Consider the following 21,843-nt stretch of genomic DNA (forward strand, 5'->3'; position numbering starts at 1 on the left):
TTTAAAATGTAGTATTAAATTGTAATATAATTTAGTACGAAGTGATATCAATTTATTTGTCATTGAAGTGAGAATGATTAACATTAATCAAACAACCACAATTAAGTAGCAAGTTATAATATTACACGACCTAAAAAAAAGTTGCAACAATTCAACATATAAATATTCTTTTAATAGTTCATCATGACGTTGATTCAGCCAGGTATCATTGCAATGCATTGAAATGATATTGTATTGGCATCCCTATTAGACGTCTTGTATGAGATGGATGCGAAGATAAAAAATTGAAGCACTGTCTGATTAAATTATGGTCTTCAATGTTAATAGTCCGTAACAAGTTTTCAATTTCTTCTGTAGTTGGATTAGATGATTGAATCGTAGCATTTACCAGGGTGATTCGACGCTCCATGGCCTGTGTATGTCGTTCAAGAACAGTAGACAGTCTTCTTGATAGATTAATTTGTTTTTGCACTTCATCAATGATTCGAGAGTCCATCTAATTTGCAGATCAGAAAGTACAGAATAAAAAAAACTACCAAAGCTGATGTTAAGGACAATAGCATTAATAAGTAATGTAATATTTCAAACACATACAAAGAAATTTAAGAATATTCAAGTCATGTAATACATTATCGAAAATATAATGAACTTAATCATCTAAATGGTGAAGAATCGAGTTCACATTTTGATTGAGGTGAGCAAATTGGCGGTTCATGTCTAGGGAAAGGTTTGCCAAGTTATCTTCAATACGTTGAACCCACACATGCATTTGTTCCATACCCTGCATTCTGTGTCTCAAGTCTTGTACTCCTTCCCACATTTGAGTGATCATGTTAGCATTTGATAGAGGTGGAGGAGGCTGCACAGGGTTTTGATGAGGGTCTGGTTGGTCTTCTTCTTCATCATCATCCAGATCGTGTTGCCAAACACCGTTGACATAAACAATTTTCATCCTCTTCAAAGAATTGATTGAAAAGTGATGTCGGGACCCTATATGAGTGCTGGCATCGGCATCAACGTGAACTCCACAATATTGCATGATCTGTGTGATAAGGACACCGTATGGGAGGGGTGTGTCACTGGCCTTGCATTTAAGCATATGTTGCATGATGTGATGAGGCCAATTGATTGCTATATTATTTTTAAGCACCCATATCATAAAAATATGTTCCTGCAATAACCTAGCAAAATTCCCTGGTCGTGGAGTCAACATATGCACAATAATATTATGCAGAAGCCTATCATTGATATTCAAACAACCAACCATTAAAACACTTTGACCACCCTGCAAATCTGGTATAACCATAGTAGCTAATGCCATGTTGCGATTATATGGAAAGTCCTCTGGGATATTTGAATAACAATTTCTGACCGTCGTACTTCAAGTTAGCTACATTCAACCAATCAGCAGGTTTGAATCTAATTTTTCTCTTGTTTACCTCAGTGAGCAAATATCCATTTCCAGATATCTTGAGATTTGAATAAAATACTTTGATTAAATCCGGATAGTAGGGTCCCTGTAATGTAAGAAATTGGCTCAACCCTTGAAATAGAAGATGTTGTTGGAAAAATAACTCTGAACCGGTAAATGAATCAAAATTCATTATCTTCGGAGCAATTATACTCCTTGTATAGAAATCAGCTGCATAGTTTTCCATTTGATGACTATGAGTGAAGAAACGACGATGATCTAATTGTTCCTCTATATATGGTCTTACATGGGTTGCATCTTCTGCCTCAATGAGAGTTTCTTTTCCCTTGCGACTTTTTCTTGGCCTTTTCGTTGATGATGAGGCCATTTAATAATTTCTTCAACAAATCATTTGATTAAAACAACAACAAAGTAAGTCATAAGATATTACTTATATTTAATAATAACAACAAATAACAACAAATCATTACATCATAACCATAAACATAACTTAAAAATGACATATGGATAGAAAATCAATAATTCATAATTAAATCACTGATACAGAATTTAATATAATACTAATACAAGTAAGTCATATAAGCCTTCCTAACAGTCACCGCCCGATATCATTTTACATAATTTATTCCACCGCTTGTGTGGTGGCAGTCCCATCAACCTCTTTGTACATGTGGGGTTTCCACATAAGAAATCATAACATTGCTCTAGCAAATTTTCATTAGCAATGTTCATATCACTCAACATTTCATAAATGTCTGCCTCTGTATATGTGTAATTTGGGGTGCGGCGAAGGATCTCGGTTTGGGTACGTAGTATTTCATTTCTGTCCTCCATTGCTGACACTTGACGCACGGCTGCATCAGAAATTACACCAAAATGTACATTTGATGAGCTTAGGACATTTGCGAAACCATCCAGGCTAGTCGTCAACTTATCAAATTGAGAATCAATGACATCGACCATAGGTGCCTTCCTTTTCAAGCCTCGTGAGGATGAAGTTCCACCGGATGGGACGGAAGGCATAGATTGAGTCTGTCCTGGACTATATTCATCGACAGATGGTGGAGGTGATGGTGGAGTTGGGTCTCTATACCCCGTCCACTGAGGCTGTTCTAGGATTTACTCAATATTTTGATTCAAATCAACACTGACACGAGGACCAACCCGCTGTCGACGTGCTTGACGAGCAGTCCGAACACCACTCCCAGTAGCTCGATCAGCTACCCATAACTCCACCATTAAATCATAATGTTTTATACTATTAACTCTCCACTTTTCCGCAGTTGGCCTCGACTGATTCAAAATTAAAAAAAAAAACACACTGCTTCATATTATGTATAATAAGGAGTCCACAAAATGTTAGTATTTTTATAAATACTTGAATCAGGTCCATCCAAACTTCGTTCTCAGCATGAAATGTCATACTAACCGGGTTCCACGCAAATCCACTCAATCCAGAAAACAAGTCATGTACCTCACGCCATTTATCTTTCAAGACTTTCTGACGATTTTTAACATTATTTTTTGTAATGGCGACATACCCAGCGCTATGAAGATGATCAACTATGTTACTATATGCTTGGGATGTTCAGCTTCCGTCAACCCTATTACCGATTTGTGATTCCTCAATCATACAGTGTAGAAGACGTGCATCCATGTCCTCTGTCCACTTCATGAACTCTCTAGTAGGAGCAGAGGATTGAATGACGGTTGTCTTACCTCTGTTCATTTTATACCTATTTCATAAACAAAATAGTAACAAGTTAACATTAAACATTTTTAATATAATGTTCTTCTCATACACATAACATCAAATACTAAAACAACACAATAAAATACAATAACTATGAGTTTTGATACTCTCGCCACATATGATCTGCTATAGAATCCCTGATACTACTACCAATCCTATGGTCCTCTTCTCTAACTTGAGATAATGAAACATTATGGTCTTCCCTTTCATTCAACTCATTCTCAACTTCATCAAGTAACGAGTCATCATTATCCACACCACGAAGGAAGTTGTGTAAGATACAACAAGCTAATATTATGTCTGTCATTATCTGCAATCCATAGTGTGGTTCAGTGCCACTTCCAATGATAGGGAATCGTTTCTTCAACACACCAAAAGTTCTTTCAATAACATTTCTCAACGATGAATGTCGATGATTAAACAACTCACGTGCATTTTGTGGTCCTCTACGTGTATATTCTTTAAGGTGATATCTGACGCCTCTATATGGAGTCAACAGTGTGTTTTTCAACATAAATCCAGCATCACCTACGTAGTATTTTCCTACAATTTTGCACATATACTCATAATTAGTCATTACTTCATAAAACAGTGAACATCGCAATGTACACACTCACCTTCAGGGATTACCAACGGATCATCTCGTTCAAGAACATTTTTTAAAATTCTTGAATCAGATGTAGTGTCTTCCCACCCAGCAAGAATGTATGTGAATTTCATGTCAAAATCACACGCCGCAAACACATTTTGAGTTGGTCAATCTTTTCTTCCTCGAAATCTCGGAGCATCACTTGTTGGCACGTTAACACTAACATGAGTATCGTCTATGGCCCCTAAACAATCCTAAACATACAAATAACAAGTCATCATAAAACTCAAAATTTTTTATCATCCATTTATGAAATAACATCTACAAATATTTTTAATGAGTACCTTAAAGTACGGGTAAAACCGATTATTGTTCAAGACATATGGATGAACCTCATTTCCTGAGGGTTGAATTAGAAATTCAGATTCCAAACTTAAGATAGCATCCAAGACATTGTGAAAGTGTTTGCTAATCGTCGAACCCGATCGATGAAAGAAAAATGCGACACTTCGATTCTTAACATTATGTCCAATTATATGAAGAAATTGAGCAACTTGTTGCTCAACTGTGGACCGAATGGCGTCCTTAACTAACCCAGTTGATCTTACGGTTTGACAAAGATTAATAAATGCCTCTGGACCCATCCTTATAATGTCGCGGCACCGATTAGTATGCACAAGATATGACATTAATTGCTCCCTACGACGGTCTCTGTTTGGTAGGTAATTGCTTACACTACTCGAATCACTCGTGTACATATTCAAGATATTCAACGTGTGTGTGCAACAATGCATAACATTGTCAATGCACCCAGTGAAGTGGTTATTTGTAATTGTTGACGTATCATTGCGATAATATTGAAGTCTACACCAACCACATCATCATCTATATCTTCACGATCCAAATATGATAAATTTATATTTTCTTCCATCTATATGTACTTAAACAAAATTACATACAATTAATAAAATCATGCATTCATATGTTCATTAAACATAGTTCATTCATTCATACATTCATATATCATATCTTCATATATACAATAAATATTATACATCACTACATTAAATAAATATTATACATTAAATAAACATAATACATTAATACAATACAAAAATATAATACGTTATTATATTTACATATTAACTTTTAAAAAAATACAAGTAAAATAACACACAATCATATATTCATTATAAATAATTTGTTCAAAGAGTGATTAAGAAATACCTCTTGAAGACTTATCAAAATTTAATGAAGATTAATTGAATACAATTAATATGATCCTCAAATGCTGAAAATTTCTCCACCAGATTCACCCCTTCAAATGATAAACTTCAAAGTCTCACCCTAATAAACCAAACATGAGAACATAATTAGGAATATATCAATATATTGTACAATACTACAATAACAAAATTTGTTAACCATCATATACCTTTAATCAAATTCAACCCAATCAAAAACCACAACAAAACTTGCCTGCCTTTGAGTGATAAAAAGCAAAACAACCACCACAAAATGCAAAGAAATTAATTTTTCCTTCAAGTGCTTTCACTTCCTGCAATAACCCAACACCCACCGTGCTCTTTGCTACCACCTGCAAAACAATACAAAGTTGTTAACAACCTTTCCCCCACTACGAAAATAACTTAGTTAAACACCTTCACTCTTCATCAACCTTGGCTACCTCTGGAACACAAAGGTCCACTACCTCCCCCCCTCCCACAAGCTTCACAACAATAGCACCGGGATGATTTGCCAAACTCCTTCAACTGCACCTTCACCAAACTCCTTGCTATATTACATCAACTGCACGAATCTTGACCACCACAACCTTCACAACACCTTCACGTACCTCCACTTTCTTCACAACTCCTTCACCTGCAACACAAACAAAAATACAATAGGTTATGCTGCTGATTTGTGGTAAATCCTCAGCTTCCTCACGCATACTGCATGGTTCACTTTGCATCCCATCCAGACTCCATCCTCCACCTTCCACCATCCTCCACCTTTGTCACCTTCATGCGCGTCTGTCAACAAGAAGAACAAGAACAAGGTGCATCCCATCCACTCTGCATCGTCCAGCCTCGACCATCCTCCACCATCCTCCACCATCCTCCACCTTCCTGACCTTCATGCAAGTCTATCAAGAAGAAGAAGAAGCTGCATCCCATCCGCTCTGCATCGTCCACGCTCCATCATCCTCCATCTTCCTCTCCTTCATGCAGCTCTTTCAACAAGAAGAAGAACACCATTTTTCGAATGGAATCTCATGCTTGGAAACCAAATCAGCCACTCATGGTAACCGATTACTGACTGTGTAACCGAATACGCATGCCTTCGTTTTGACATGCCTTAGCGTAACCGGTTACACCCTCCAATAACCGATTACACCACCCGCAATTTTCACTTCCTTCACCCAAAGCCACAACTCTAAACCGTAACCGAATACACTCGATTGTGTTCTTCCTCTTCAACCGCATGGTTCATCTTCACCCAGCCATTTGCTTCCCTTCAAAACACACCACCCTTCTTCGTCTTCAACACCGGCAGACCACCACACACATGCCTCCAACCTGCAACAACGTTTCAAAATTTCACAGCTAAGCATTACCAAAAGAACTCCATCCACACCCTGCCTTAAGCTTATGAAGAAAGATATGAAATGAAACAAGTTAAATCTAAAAGGGTTAGATGAAGCTTAAAATGATTTTAGACCTTTTTTTTCAAAAAATACTATGTTAAACAAATGGTTTATGGTCAATGGTTTGATATTTGAAAATCATTTTCACAATCAATTTGTGAATGATTTTCAAAGCTAGCAGTAGTGTAATAGATGAAGTAAATAAACACTTAATATTTATACTAATTCTATCTTTCATTGGACTACATTCAATTCTCCTTTAGAAATTGTGGGAAGTTCCACCCACTAATCAACTAACGATTACAGGTATTTAGTTTAGGACAAGCAGATAAAATCAATTTTAATTACCCCTTTATCTTTCTTCAAGATAAAAATAAAATATATAAGTTTTTTTTTCATTAAGTCACTTATAACTTTTTTCAGTATTCTTTAACTATCATATTTTATATAACAAAATAGTTGTTCTAAGACATAGAGATAACTCTTAAAAGAGAGAATAAGCTTAAAAAAGTAAATGTTTTTCAAATAAAGAACATTCTTTTAATATCATATATATAAGACAATCTATGGTTAGTACTGTTAGAACTTAAGATGAGTGTTATTAGTGTGTTGATCTTCTATTTGTGTGTCATAGTTGTAATAAAAGTTAGATAACTTTTTAGTTGACATGATCTTTGTTATACTTAATGTTTAGTATTTCAAAGTAACGCCAGTGCAACACATGTTATGCATTATGGTTATTTTAAGGCTTATTAGTCAATTATAAAATCATAGTCTATCATACCGTAATCTAAAACAATCCTTTTAGGTTATGAGTTGTAGTTATAGTCTATTATCACTTACAGACTTTGATTATCCATATATAATATCAACACAAATACATTTACAATTTTAATACAAATTTTAAATAAAATTTAATGTAAAATATAAATTTAAATAAATTTAATTTTATCAAAAATATTTAATAAAAATATATTTTAATAAAAATATCATATATAAAAATGAAATTATATTTCAATTAGGAGAGGATGAGATTGTTCAATTTTAAAAAAATAAAATAAAATAGAATCAAAATAACAAATACAAATATCAATTTGAAAATAAAATAAATGGCATAAAACTAACTTAACTTGTAATAAAATAATTCTTTTAAAATAAAAGAATTTTAAGAGATTAAAAAATACGATGAACTTAACACATTTAAAGATATTAATATAATACTATCAAAAATAACCTAATCGTTATTTCAAAGATAATATTTAAAGATATTAATATAATACGAACAAAAATAACCGTTATTTCAAACATAAAACTCAAGTGAAACCAATTAAAAAAAGAACTGCTTAAAATTTTCCAAGAAATACAATAACCAACAGAATATTTTAATTATTATTTTATTATTATCACATCCTAAGGGTTATATATTAGTATCGTGGGTCAACTTACTTGGTTAAATTTATGGAAAACGTTATTTTAACAACAGATTTTTGACAACAATTTGACAACAACACGTGTCTCACTGTCATTGGTTGTTTTTATTAAATTTTGTTTAAAGATTCATTTGGTTTTGGAGGGCATTTTTGGAATAATTTTTAGAAATTTTTTGGCGCTTTTCATAAACCCTACAAAAGTCTCTTTCCTCCTTTTCGAAACTCTCTTTCCCCCTTTTCGAAATTCTCTCTCCCCCTTTTCGAAACTTTCTCTCCCCCTTCACCGAAAGATCCTTCAAAACTCTATCTCCGTCGTTGAAGTTCCTTCCTTTGAAACTCTCTCCGTCATTGAAGTGGTGTCTCTGTCCACCGTTGTTCGTCCGTCGCTTGGGTCCACCAGTGTCTTTGGAGGAAGTCGTCTCTCTCTCTCTACGCCATTGAAGTGCTTTCTGTGCGCCATTTCTCCAAAGCTCTCGTTTTTCCGCTGGCACCGTTGTTCCTTCGTCGCTTAGGTGCATTGTTCCTTCCTCTTTGGTTAGCAAGTGGTTTTGTTGGCATCATTTCTCCAAAGGTATTGTTTTTTCGTATAAACAACCTATAAACAATGGTGCAGAACGTCACTTCTCAACCTATAAACAACCTTCGTGGGTCTTCCATCCACATAGGACTCACCAAACTCGAAATTGCTTGTTATGGACACCTTAAACCATGGCCAACAAGGGGATCAATCCATAAAAACTTGAAAACACAATCGTCAGGACTGTTGGGGAGTGCTTTGGCCATGTTTGGGTAGCATTCCTCAAGTTTTGGTACAAAAGGGGTTTTTTCCACTGGTAATCGATTACCAGCTCCCTGTAATCGATTACAACAACATCAGTCCTGTGTCAATGATGACGAACAAACAATGATCATGCACCTCACCTCAGTTGGAGAAAACCACCTAAATGGACATTTTTTTTTGAAGAAATCAATGACTTAACCTCATTATTGGTGCAGGGAGCACACCCAATAACGTTTAACTCACTCACCCATCTCAAAAAATGAAAAATTCAACAAAAATAGAGAATGGGGAGTAGTGTTCATCTAGCTAGGGAGTACAGTTGAAGTTTCTGTACAAAATACCCATTTTCTTTTGGTAATCGATTATAGGGGTCTTGTAATCGATTAACAGAGGAAAAAGGGTAATTTGTACATAAACTTCAACTGTACTCCCGAGCTAGATGAACATTGCTCCCCAACTCTGTTTTTCTGACCTTTGCTACTTGTTTTGTTCTTAAATTTCTCCACCGAACTCCAAATGACTTGATTCTTGTTTTGTTGGAATCTAGACTCAATGATCTTTCCAACAAAATAAGAATCAACTCATTTGAAGTTCAGTGGAGAAAGTTTTGAGGAAAACAACCAGCAAAAGTCAGAGGTGGTAGAAATATATAAAACGTTAACTTTAAGGAATTAACTGCACCTACTCAGGTGTCCAAAAATTATAAATTAGTAGTCATTGGAAAGATATTTGAGTCTAATTTCTAATAAAAAAAGAATCACATCATTTGGAGCTCTGTGAAAAAAGTTATGATTAAAATAGTCAGCAAAGGTCAAAGTTGACAGCATGGGTTATGCACATCACCTCAATTGGAGAAAACCACCTAAATGGACATTTTTATTTTGAAGAAATCAATGACCTAACCTCATTATTGGTGCAGAGAGCTCACCGAATAACATTGAACTCACTCACCCATCTCAAAAAAGGAAAAATTCAACAAAAATAAAGAATGGGGAGCAGTGTTCATCTAGCTGGGAGTACAGTTGAAGTTTCTGTACAAATTACCCTTTTTCCTCTGGTAATCGATTACAGGGGTCTTGTAATCGATTACCAGAGGAAAAAGGGTAATTTGTACAAAAACTTCAACTGTACTCCCCAGCTAGATGAACATTGCTCCCCAACTCTATTTTTCTGAACTTTGCTACTTGTTTTGTTCTTAACTTTCTCCACCGAACTCCAAATGACTTGATTCTTGTTTTGTTGGAATCTAGACTCAAAGAGCTTTCCAACAAAACAAGAATAAACGCATTTGGAGTTTGAAGGAGAAAGTTATGAGCAAAACAACCAGCAAAGGTCAGAGGTGGTAGAAATATATAAAACGTTAACTTTAAGGAATTAACTGCACCTACTCAGGTGTCCAAAAATTATAAATTAGTAGTCATTGGAAAGAGGTTTTAGTCTACTTTCTAATAAAAAAAGAATCACATCATTTGGAGGTCTGTGGAAAAAATTATGATTAAAATAGTAAGCAAAGATCAAAGTTGACAGCATGGGTTATGCACCTCACCTCAATTGGAGAAAACCACTTAAATGGACATTTTTATTTTGAAGAAATCAATGACCTAATCTCATTATTGGTGCACGGAGCACACCCAATAACATTTAACTCACTCACCCATCTCAACAAATGAAAAATTTAACAAAAATAGAGCATGGGGAGTACTGTTCATCAAGGTGGGGAATACAGTTGAAGTTTCTGTATAAATGACAATTTTTTCTCTGGTAATCGATAATCGATCGATTACCAGAGAAAAAATTGTCATTTGTACAGAAACTTCAACTGTACTCCCCAGCTGGATGAACAGCACTCCCCAGGGTCATTTTTCTGTTCCTATGGGTGATTTTTTTTCTATTTTTGTCTCTGTAATTGATTGTCAGGGGCTTTTATAGGTGTTTAAACCAAGGTAGTTCAACTGGACTCCCCATGATGGTTTTGTCTGTGTTTTTAGTGACTTTTTCCAATTTTTGAGATGGTTGAGTAAGTTTAATGGTCATGTGTATCAAATCCATTAACATTCCATGATGAGAACATATTTTGGTTCAATCCATATTAACATTGAAAAAACATGTTGTGAATTGGAAATGTTCGATACAATTCATTACAATAATTTTTTAAAATATTAACGTCAGCATGATTGGAAAGTGGACATTCCATAATTTTATCAAGTAGACATTCCTCTCCTCATGAGTCAATCTTCCATTCAAAACATCAACAAACTTGGTTTTAGAAGAATGTTGCACACACAACTGCATAAAAAAAATTCATGTTAGAACAATCCAAAAAATAATTAACAAAACAAGAAACACAAATTGGCAAAGAGGAAAGGGGAAAGGGGAAAGGCTAAATGGAAAATGGGAAAGAGGAAGTGGAAAATGGGAAAGGGAAAACGCGAAAGGGGAAAAGGAATAGTGGAGATATCTTGCTCTCATCACCGAAGTCACCGGAGTTTTCCATTTCCCACAACAAAATCAATATAAAGGAGAACATGTTTCTCGCTGGGTTGCTTCACCGAAGAAGATGAAGCTAAAATAAAGAGAAACGAGAGAGAAAAAAAGAAAGCTTGAAGGGAAAAAGGAGAGAGCTTGAAGAGAAAAAGGAGAAGGCTTGAAGAGAGAAAGGAGTGAGCTCTAAGAGAGAAAGGAGAAAGCTTGAAGAGAGAAAGGAGAAGGAACGATGAAAGAGGTTTGAGAGAGCTTGTCAAAATTGCGTTGTTAGAATATCGCGATCCTAAATTTATATCAAACTTCTATAACATAAATGTTACCAAATCAGTGAAATGAATCTTTACTGACACTATACCAAAATCAAATTATAAAAATACAAATATACGAAAAAGAAATTTCATATATACCAAACCAAATAAAGTCATGCACCTGTTTATATCAAACATGGAATAAAAAAAATAAAAGAAAAGAGTGATATGATAAGGATGAAATTTGTATGTAAACAAAAGTGACCCTCCTTCACTACCTACATAGTATATACCAAAACAAATCACAATTCAGAGCTATCTCTTTTCTTTCCCATGGCCGGCCACTTCTTTTTTTTTTCTTTTTTTTTTTAACTTAGGGGTCCAATTCTTTCACCAGAAAGCAACCCTTCTCTTTCACCCTTTGGAACCCTAAACCTAAAATTAATCCCCAAAATTCACAACAAAAAACAAAACGTCTCTTTCATCATTCCCTTCACCAAACAAACTAATTCCCATTTTATTAAAGTAACGCCCCAGACAAAGAAAAGAAAAACATGAGTCTTTCGACCCTAACACCTATGACCTCAATTAAAAAACATAGAGCGAAGGGAATAGTTTATCAACAAAGGGAATGATAATTAATAATCATTATTTATTAATTACACGCATTTATTTGTATTTTAATAAATTACTATTGTTATTATTATTTTTCATGGTGATGATGATGATGAAATAAGAAGCAACCACCAATGGGTGATGCCCGTGTTGTGTATATTGTACAGTTCACACAGCACAAAAGAAACACACGCATGAACGAACTGAAAAAGTGAAAAGCTCAAATAATAAAATGACAAAAACAAAAGCAAAACATTAGCATAGTTTGTGTTTTTGCCATGGTTCCCCAAATTCAAGTGAAAAGCAGCACCAGGATCACCAATTCAACGACCTGCTGGATCAGCCACCAACACGGTTCGATCTGCATCTTCCTCTGCTAAGCCACGCTCCTCATCATAACCCAAAGAGAAAATTTTTAAAGTTATATATATAATTAGAGAGAAAAGAGAGAGAGAGAGAGAGGGGCGAAGATCTGAAAGCTTTGTTGTACACAGTTATAACACTGAAAAAAAATGCAAGGTAAAGTTCAACACCGTTCCTTCTTCTTCTTCTTCTTTACTTCCTTTTTGTTTTTCTGAACCCTAAATTTTCTCTCATTTGACTCTACTTTGACTCCAATTCATTTGCTCTTTGCTGAGACTGACTCTGCTCACTCCACATTATTTTCTGTTCGTTTTTCTTTTATTATGTTTTTCTTTTGGGGTTTGTGTGGGTGTGGGTGGCTGGGGGTGTTTGAATTGTGTCTGTGGTCTCATTGCATGAGTTAATTATTCGAATAGAAACTTCTGTGGGCGTGTGGGAATTCTTAAATTTGAGAAATTGGCGATGCAATTCAACTCTGCGAAAGGGGAAGTTTAGGAATTTGGAGTTGGGGGGTTGCGATTGTGCTTCTCTCTGTGAGTTTTGTTGGATTTGGGTGATTCTGTTAGTTTGCGGCAGTTGTAGCAATGGTGACGTTGGGTTGTTCTTCTCAAAGGCTTAAACTTTGTGAACATGGCTCATTTCTTCTTCAGTAACTCGATATGAATGGTCGCATCTAAAAAGGCCTGTAGACTTTGAGCTTATGCTGATGCATTAGGCTTTTGGGGAAGTCCAAGTTGCGGTCATTGGTGGTCTAACTTAAAACTTCAATTTTACTTCGTCTATGTATAGTAGGGTTTTAGTTGTAGTGATTTAGTAGATCAACACATTTGTTTTTTTTTCTTCTTTTTTTGGCCTCTAAGACATCCAGCTGATATATGGCTTGAATTTGCTAATGAATGGCTTTTTTTCCTTGACAAGGATGTAATAGTTACAGATTGTGAGATGTGTGCAAGCATGTGCCTGCCTTGATGTGCTTGTTTGAGATAGAACCGGCAGTGAAATGGATAAATGGAGTAATTTGTTTTTCTTGAGACTGAAGAATTAGGTAAACAGGGTACAAAACTGGTTAATGCTGTGAATTTTGCTGTATTAAGCCTGTGAATCAATTTTCGTGTCTCAGTGCACAGGAACTGAGCTAGATAGAGCGATGTGAAAACTTTAATGGTGAGGAGGACCTTATATGTAGTGAGGATTTCTGTTTATTGTGGGAAATGAGGGCTATAAGTTTAGACCAAGCACTGATATTCTTGATTAAAAAATAGTTTCTTGTCACATGACCACTTAAAAAAGTCAATGTACATTTTTTTAATCTTGACCATTTATATGTGGTTACATGGTTATAGATTTAGATGCAACACCTTCACTCATGCTTATCTTTTATTATAAGCGGTAGTTGGGATGGTAGTTTTTTATTCTTAATTAATAATGGAGTGATAGAATGACATTTTTACTTTTTGAAAGAATGTTTCTAGATAAGTAGATCTTCAACAATTATCCCATTTCTCCTTGTCTTTATCTTTACGGAAGTGGCTTAAGCATTAGCAGAGATTTGGCTACACCGAATGTAAGAACACCATGTTTACCTGTGATTCTGAACTGTAAGCAAGGTTGAAGGAGAATTTGAGATCTCCCTTTTGACATTAATGTGAAAGAAAGCATATACTTTGGGACCAACAAATTGCAGCCTTGTATCTTGGATCCAGTAGTTAAGAGGACAACCTAAAATATGTTTGCACTGCTTATAGGTGCTTGAGTACGGGTGTCTAGCTGTAATGAAATGTGATTTTCTTAAGCTAGAAAAAATGATTGTTTTGGGAAGACTGGTCCTGATTTTATTATGTTCTGTTACTTGGGCTTGTAGACCATGTGAAGTGGTGAGAGCTTTTGAAAGTATAGACAGCAAAAATATGGTCCTCTGATGTGTACCCTGTGCAACATATGATGGATCAACCTTAGGTGGGGAAGAAACTGGAGATAACTGTTAGTAAAGCTAGGACCTTGATATTGGATGCATTAATTGGACTAAAAATAAAGGCTATGAAACTTCCTTATTATTGTGCGGTTTAGGTAATTGTATTTCGGCCAGAGTGGAACAGCATCACGGTTTAACCTCTTACTTAGGAAATTCATATTAGATAAACTGATATGTTAAAACTGACCGTACAATAAAAGGGGTATTATTTGTCAACCGACCTGTCAAAAACTAAGTAGCATTGTTTTAAACTACACCCCTACCGGAAAAAAAACTCTCAAACTGTTTTCGTCAAGAGTGATTTTGAGCTATTAAAATGAAATCCTCCTGAAGGAATCTCTCAAGGAAGGATGGGTCATGCTTGATCACTTTGATCTCACCTCAATAAATAATACGGTGGTTGTGAGCTTCCACATCTAGTCATAAGTGAATATGCCATATTTTTCAGTTTTATATGTTGAATTTCGACTGTCAATCTGTCAGTCTATGCATTACTTTTTATCTCGGAATTTTTAAATCATGTGAGAATTATTGCTGACTTTTGAACTTCAACTAATGAATGCATGATTTTGCCATCCTTATGTAAAAGAGAACAATAGTTATTGTAATATTAATGAACTTAGATATTTGTTACAGGTAGATCCCCAGACCAGGAATCAGTAGGGTCTGGGACAAAGAGATCCAGTGTATCATCTGGGGGTAGGCCTCGGAATCAGCAGTTCTTCTATAAGTTTGTTGATAGTGACAGCTTGACTGCAAAACTTGTAGATTGGTTTGGATCTGTAACAGAAGACTGTGCATTGAAACAGCAGGCATTTGATGTTCCATTTGAGTTGATTGAACTTCAAAAATTTGATTATGCATTGGAAGGGATTTCATTTCAGCAGCTGACACGCATGCCCAATGCTGTTCACGCTTCTACATCCGATGCTTTAGAAGCAACAGCTTATCTCGCCATTGAAGATTTTTTACATGCAGGTATAAAAGGCTTGTGGGAGGCATTTTGGAGTCAAGATGAGCCCATGCCTTTTTCTGTGGCTTGTCTGTATAATTCCAACATGAAGTTTTATCAGGCTGAACAGGCTATTGCCAATGGAAGGCTTGGAGGTCTTTGTGGTACTGGTATATTGCTCAATAATTCTCGACATCCTCATGGAAAATGGGATCATGTCCTTGAATTGGCACTTCTAAGGCCTGATATTGGAGGCCATGCTGTTGGCAGTGATCGTCAGCCTTCTCCATCAGTTCTTGGAGAAGCTCTATTTTATGCTCTTCGAATGCTATTGGCAAGGAGTGTAAGTAGACTGAGCTTCTTTCCAGATCCATGCACAGTGTTTGTTCTTCTAGTTGATTCTCAATATGGGGGAGTTGTAAAGGTTGAAGGAGATGTAAATAAGCTCAAATTTGACCTGAATAATGTTTATGAATGTGCTGCTGAATGGGTAAAAAATCATTCTAGAATTTCTGTTTCCCCAATTGATAGGATCTGGAACAAACTTGGAAATGCAAATTGGGGAGATATTGGTGCGCTACAGGTACTATTTGCAACCTTCCACTGTATAATGCAATTTGCCGGAATGCCCAAGCACTCTGTTGAGGATTTAGCTGCTGATCATAGTTCACGTCTCCAAACAAGAAGAGTTGAGAGGCAGTTAGGAGATAGCAGCGTAAATGGAAATGGTGTATATCGATACCAACAACGTAGTGTTTCCCCTGAAATTGTTGAAGTTGAGGATGATTTAGTTAAAGTTGATTCCAAGGAGCCTATGATATCAGAAGGAACCATATTATGGCTGGAGGATTCAGATTGGCAAAAGGGTTATCAGATTAAGGAGGTAATCAACACTGGTGAATTGACATACTTCATTGCATCCCATGTTGAAGACCAAGGAAAAAATCTGTTCCTATATGTGGGCTCTCATCCGTCCCAGCTGGAACCAGCATGGGAAGATATGAATCTATGGTATCAAGTTCAGAGGCAGACCAAAGTATTGACAATAATGAAGCAGAAAGGTCTTTCAAGCAAATATCTGCCTCAATTGAGTGCCTCTGGTAGGATCATACACCCAGGTCATTGTCGCCGACCCAGTTCTGGTGGAAATTGTGACCACCCGTGGTGTGGGACCCCTGTTCTTGTAACCAGTCCAGTTGGTGAGACAGTAGCTGAAATGGTACGCAATGGTCAATTTGGTTCAGAGGAAGCTATCAGATGTTGCCACGATTGCTTATCAGCGCTTTCAGCTGTTGCTTCTGCTGGAATTCGGCATGGAGACATCAGGCCGGAGAATGTGATATGTGTAAAGTCTGGCGTGAGGCACCCTTATTTTGTTCTTATTGGATGGGGTCATGCCATTCTTGAAGATAGAGATCGTCCGGCTATGAACCTTCATTTCTCATCTACTTATGCACTTCAAGAAGGAAAGCTATGCTCTGCTTCAGATGCTGAAAGCCTAGTTTATATGCTTTATTATTCATGTGGTGGAGTTTTCCCAGATCTAGATTCCGTAGAGGGAGCTCTACTATGGAGGGAGACATCTTGGTCAAGGAGATTAATTCAGCAGAAGCTGGGTGATATTTCCACAGTGCTGAAAGCTTTTGCTGATTATGTTGATAGTCTATGTGGGACACCTTATCCTATGGATTATGAAATATGGCTGAGAAGGTTGAGGCGAAATATTCATGAAGATGATCATGGAAAGGAAATTGATGCAACAGGCTAGGCTTTCAAACTGGGTCCAATGTCCGAAATGGAAAGCCTTCGTCTTAACGTGTTTCTCATTGCAATGCTTGGACTTTTGGGTGGTAAATAAAACATGGAAGTCATTGGTTTGATCTCTGGTGCTCATGCATTTATATACCAAGAACGATTTATTTGAGGAATGGTTAGTGCATTCCATGAAATGAGCATGTCATGATTGCTCATGTCGGTCTGCTGTATCCTCCATAAATCTTGAGACTTGATTGGTGCCATCTTTGGGTTTACGAAGAATAATCATTCCTTCATTTTGAGGTGCCAAAACATGACTTTAACAGCTTTCTTTCCATTTCATTTTTCTGGTGATGAGTTTCTAATCGAAGTAATCAATCTGTATTGATAACATCATTCGTTTGTAAAGATAAAAAGGTCTTTTTAGAATGCTTGGTGTTTGTGCAGTTGCTTGGCTCCTGGCCATTCTGAACGGTACAAACTGCACATGACATGTAAACCTATTCTGTAAATGTGTTGTTTTTCTTGTGTTCATTGGGTTTCTTTTTCACTTTTGATTTTCTGTCTCTAATTTGTTTCCATTTCCCATATATGTGCTTTAAGCCTTCAACTTCATGAGGAAAAGGGATGTTGTAGTTGTTTCTATCACCATCTAAACTGTCCATTTGTTGTGGGATAGACTGAGAACATCATCGTAGAACCTTGGAGAAAGAAACAACTATTTATATATCAGATGCGCTACCTTACATCCATTTTCATTCGGTGTTCGTATGAAATTCCTTTACGGCAGCTAAAGTTTCATGCCTCAGGTCTGGTAGGTGAAATTCAGTGTTGTTTACATTGTGAGAAGTTAACTGACACCTTATTAATAACATACAAACTAACACCTTTGTTTCTATTTTTCTTCGTGTATGTAAGAATAGGAATTTGACTTTGAATAAAAATCACTTGTGTTATTTAAAATCATGAAAACATTAGAGCTTTCTGTGTGATGATCGTGTGTTCCATAATTTCAATTAGTTGCTTGGGCTTTGGCTATCAGTATCTAACTTGCTAGTTATATATATTTTATAAACTAAATGAAAAAGGATACTTCATTAAGGAGCAGAGTGAAGAGTGAGTCACAATTAGATTTGGAAATCTGTTTTAGAGTGAGATATTTACATTCTAAAATGAGTAGTCACAGTGCCACATATGCATATATCTTCATCTACGTACATTTGTAGTCTTCGCTCTACCTACTGTTTTAATGCTTTTGAAGAATGTTTATTCGGGGAGAAGACTGTTTTCGAAGAGTGAAACAAAAGAAAATTAAGGCTATTTCTTCCTACACTCTATCAAATTTCTTCCTACACCCTATCACTTCCGGAATTTATTTTTCGGAACTAAATAAAAATTTCTGGAAATTCATTTCTGGAAAGCAATCACTCCTCATGTCATACCTTCTCCCTTACTTCTAAGAGAAAGTCTAAGTGTGTTGTCAGACACACGCTGCTTATTTTCTATTTCATTGCAGTGTTGTCACCTAGTTGATGATTCTCCAATTTCAATCGGATCATGGAATCAATACCATGGGTGAGGCTATATGGGATTTCTTTGGTGGTAGATTAAGGCATGCATTGATATGCCCATAGTATTTCCAGCAATTCTTCAGCCAATTTCCTTTGGCCTGGAAGACTTTATTAGCTATATCTTCTTATCCATGAGCCTTGGAATGCTCTATTGAACTCGTAATATGTCGGATATGAGGCCCTTGATAGAACTTGGCAAGGTTCTTGTCAATAAATTGTCTTTCATTATCTGTGATAATGGTGTGTGGGACATAAAATCTGCAAACTATGTTTTTCATACGAACCTTTGCACTTGTTGTGTTGCGATTGTTATGAGAGGCTCGACCTCTATTCATATTTTTCATAACTTTTTCTTGGCTCTTTTGGTACTTTTTTTTATTGCTTTTTCTTTTGATATTTTGAAACTTCTTTTTCAAGCATAAACCATGACCACTACACGTCAAAAAGAACAAGAAGCACAAAATGGAAAGAAACCTATTAGAATAAAAAAATAGAACATGAAACTCAAAAAAACATTAAAAAAACTTAACTCTAAGAATTTTCCAAAGAACTAATGACAGGTGTGAACTCAAAAATACAAAGTAAAAGCACTCAAATGGATGTATATGGTGCAGTTTTGAAATCAAACTTGAACATATATTTTTGTGATTTTTTCAGAAGCTAATACAAGAAATGACATATAATGGACTAAACATGACTTTAGACAACATATAATGATTTAAAAATGAAAATGACCCACATAACATGTGATGACCAAATGACAATATGAAAAAAGACAAAAAATATAAAAGTACACAAACAACACATATATAGAAACTTAAGGTAAAAACTAATGGTTCAAAGGAAAGAACAAAGTAGAACCATGAACACAAAATATAAAGTGTTGGAAAAACAAGACAAGCAAGGAAGCAAATATGACAACATATATATGGAAGAAAATAAGATAACCAATGACCAAGAAACTTAGCTCTTATAGAATTAAAGCTTTTGGTATCAAATGGTAGCCTCCTCCTTAAGTTAGAATGATCTTAAGCATGAAGATGAGCCAATGAAGGTGAGTGCACAGAAGCAATAAGCAATGAGGGTTATATGGTAAGGGTGCTCTCAGTTTAGATGTTAGAAAGGTGAGAATTGTTGTGTTTGGTGTTCTTAAGAGATGTTGGGCCAACTTTTAAGGAAGGTGGCTAAAGAAAACTACATGGGATGTTTTAGCCATGACTTTTGAGACAAGTATGATTACACAATAATAAAAGTTTGCATTTTCAATGATGAAGGTCATTTTTAGTTTGTCTTTTTGGGTTCATTGGTATTTGGTTGCACCTTGATACATGTCCAAAAAACTATGGTATGACCTACTACTCCATCTACCATGCAATCAATGTTAGGTAAGGGATATGCATCCTTCAGGTAGAATTTATTTAAGTTTGTATAGTCTATACACATGCATCATTTGTTGTTGGTTTTGCGAACTAAGACTATATCTCTTATCCACGTTGTGTAACGTGCTTCTTGGATAAAACTAGCTTGTAAGAGTTTTTCCACATCTACTTTTGCAACTTTTCTTTTCTCCTCCCTTAGTTTCCTCTTCTTTTGGACCATAGTCTTGGCCTCTTTGACAATTGACAACCTGTGTCATGTTATACTAGGATGTATGTCGGGTAAGTCTATAGTTACCCAAGCAAATGATCTGACTTTATCCTTCAGAATGATAGTCAATGTTTCCTCATATTGTCCCCGGAGAGTGGTACCAATCTTTAAAGACTTTCCTGTCATTATTGGAATGGGTTTGGTATCCCCAACTGGATTGTTGCGATTCACATATTCGACTCTAGGGTCTAGATCCTCTAACTTGTGCTCTTTTTGGAAAACAACTTTCTCTAGAGGAATGTTGTACTTATGTTGTGGGGAGTTGCAACCTGTAGCATTCTCGTGATGTTTTTTGATCTACATGAATTGTGTTAAGGATATACTTTGATTAACGGTAAAAACTTTCACAATAATTAATCAAGAATGTACTTTGATTAATTGACTTTTTACTTGGTTAGGAGGTAATAAAATTTAATTAAGAATGTACTTTGGTTGAATTTATTATAAATAATGTAAAAAAGATATTGTTTTTAATTGATAACTACTTTGGTTATCAGTGAGAATTCCAGCAAATTAATTAAAAATTTACTTTAATTAATTTGAAATAAAAAGCAATAATCAATTGAATAATAATATGTAGATAACCAATGATGAATCCAATTTGAAAAAAATAGCAGAATTGGCCTCATTTTAAATTCTTTTAATAATTTGTTATTTCATTCATTGTTATTAAATTCACATTTATATCACTCTTAAATATCAATTATATTAGGTAGATTTTTACTTTTGTATTGTGTTTTATTAACCTATCGTGTAAAGTAGAATAAATTATTAAAAAAAAATCATATTTGTTGGGATACGACTCATGGTAAACTTAACCTTATCTAGTTTGTTAACTACTAACTTGACAATACTGAAGTTGCCTTGATCAAGTAGTGATAATTTTGTAGTGTGGAAAATGTATCACTTACCTTGATTTAGGATTTTCTAATTTATTTAATTATCCTTAATTTGTTTTATATATGTATCTATTTTGTCCTAATGCTTACATGGATCCGTACTGTAAGATTGATTTATGCATCTTCAACCTTTTGGTATAGGTTGACGTGTGTTCAACAATACATACATAAAACAATCAATTAATATTAGCACATATTTCATTATATTTTATTTGTGCCAATCTTTCACAAATGATACTATTTATTTTAATATATGATCTTAGCAACACTTAGACTAACACGTTGAGATAACAGTTTTTTTTTTGTTATTGATACATTTTATTAAACATTTTACCAATACAAAACACTAGTGCTGTCAAAACAGGCCACTCGGCCTGACCCACCACAAGTTGGTTACTTAGTGAATCAACCTACCTTGGCTCATTTCTTAGCGAGGTAGAAAAATTCAAACCTGGCTCGACCCACCACGGGTTGGTAGGTTAAATGAGTTGGTTCACTGGTTCACTTAATTACAATTTTTTTTAAATAAAAAAAATTCAAACTTTTTGTAATTCAAATCTAAATAAATTTCACTCCCAAAATAATGTTAAACTCAAGACAATTCAAAATAATAATAAAAATACAATACAATCCATGTATAATGTGTCAGATGGTAGTTTTTAGGGTTTCATAAGATAATAAATTAATAAAATAAAATTAGGTGGG

At 35.3% G+C, this 21,843-nt stretch overlaps 1 protein-coding gene across 1 annotated transcript; it reads left to right on the forward strand.

Moving 5' to 3' along the window:
- Positions 1 to 12,121: 12,121 nt before the first annotated feature.
- Positions 12,122 to 17,570, forward strand: LOC108329288 (uncharacterized). Its single transcript, XM_017563433.2, has 2 exons — positions 12,122 to 12,498; positions 14,951 to 17,570. The coding sequence occupies exons 1-2, from the start codon at positions 12,492 to 12,494 to the stop codon at positions 17,032 to 17,034; spliced, it is 2,091 nt and encodes a 696-aa protein (XP_017418922.1). The 5' UTR covers positions 12,122 to 12,491; the 3' UTR covers positions 17,035 to 17,570.
- Positions 17,571 to 21,843: the final 4,273 nt, after the last annotated feature.

The sequence above is a fragment of the Vigna angularis genome, chromosome 2, assembly GCF_016808095.1.
Source record: "Vigna angularis cultivar LongXiaoDou No.4 chromosome 2, ASM1680809v1, whole genome shotgun sequence".
NCBI classification, from domain to species: domain Eukaryota; kingdom Viridiplantae; phylum Streptophyta; class Magnoliopsida; order Fabales; family Fabaceae; genus Vigna; species Vigna angularis.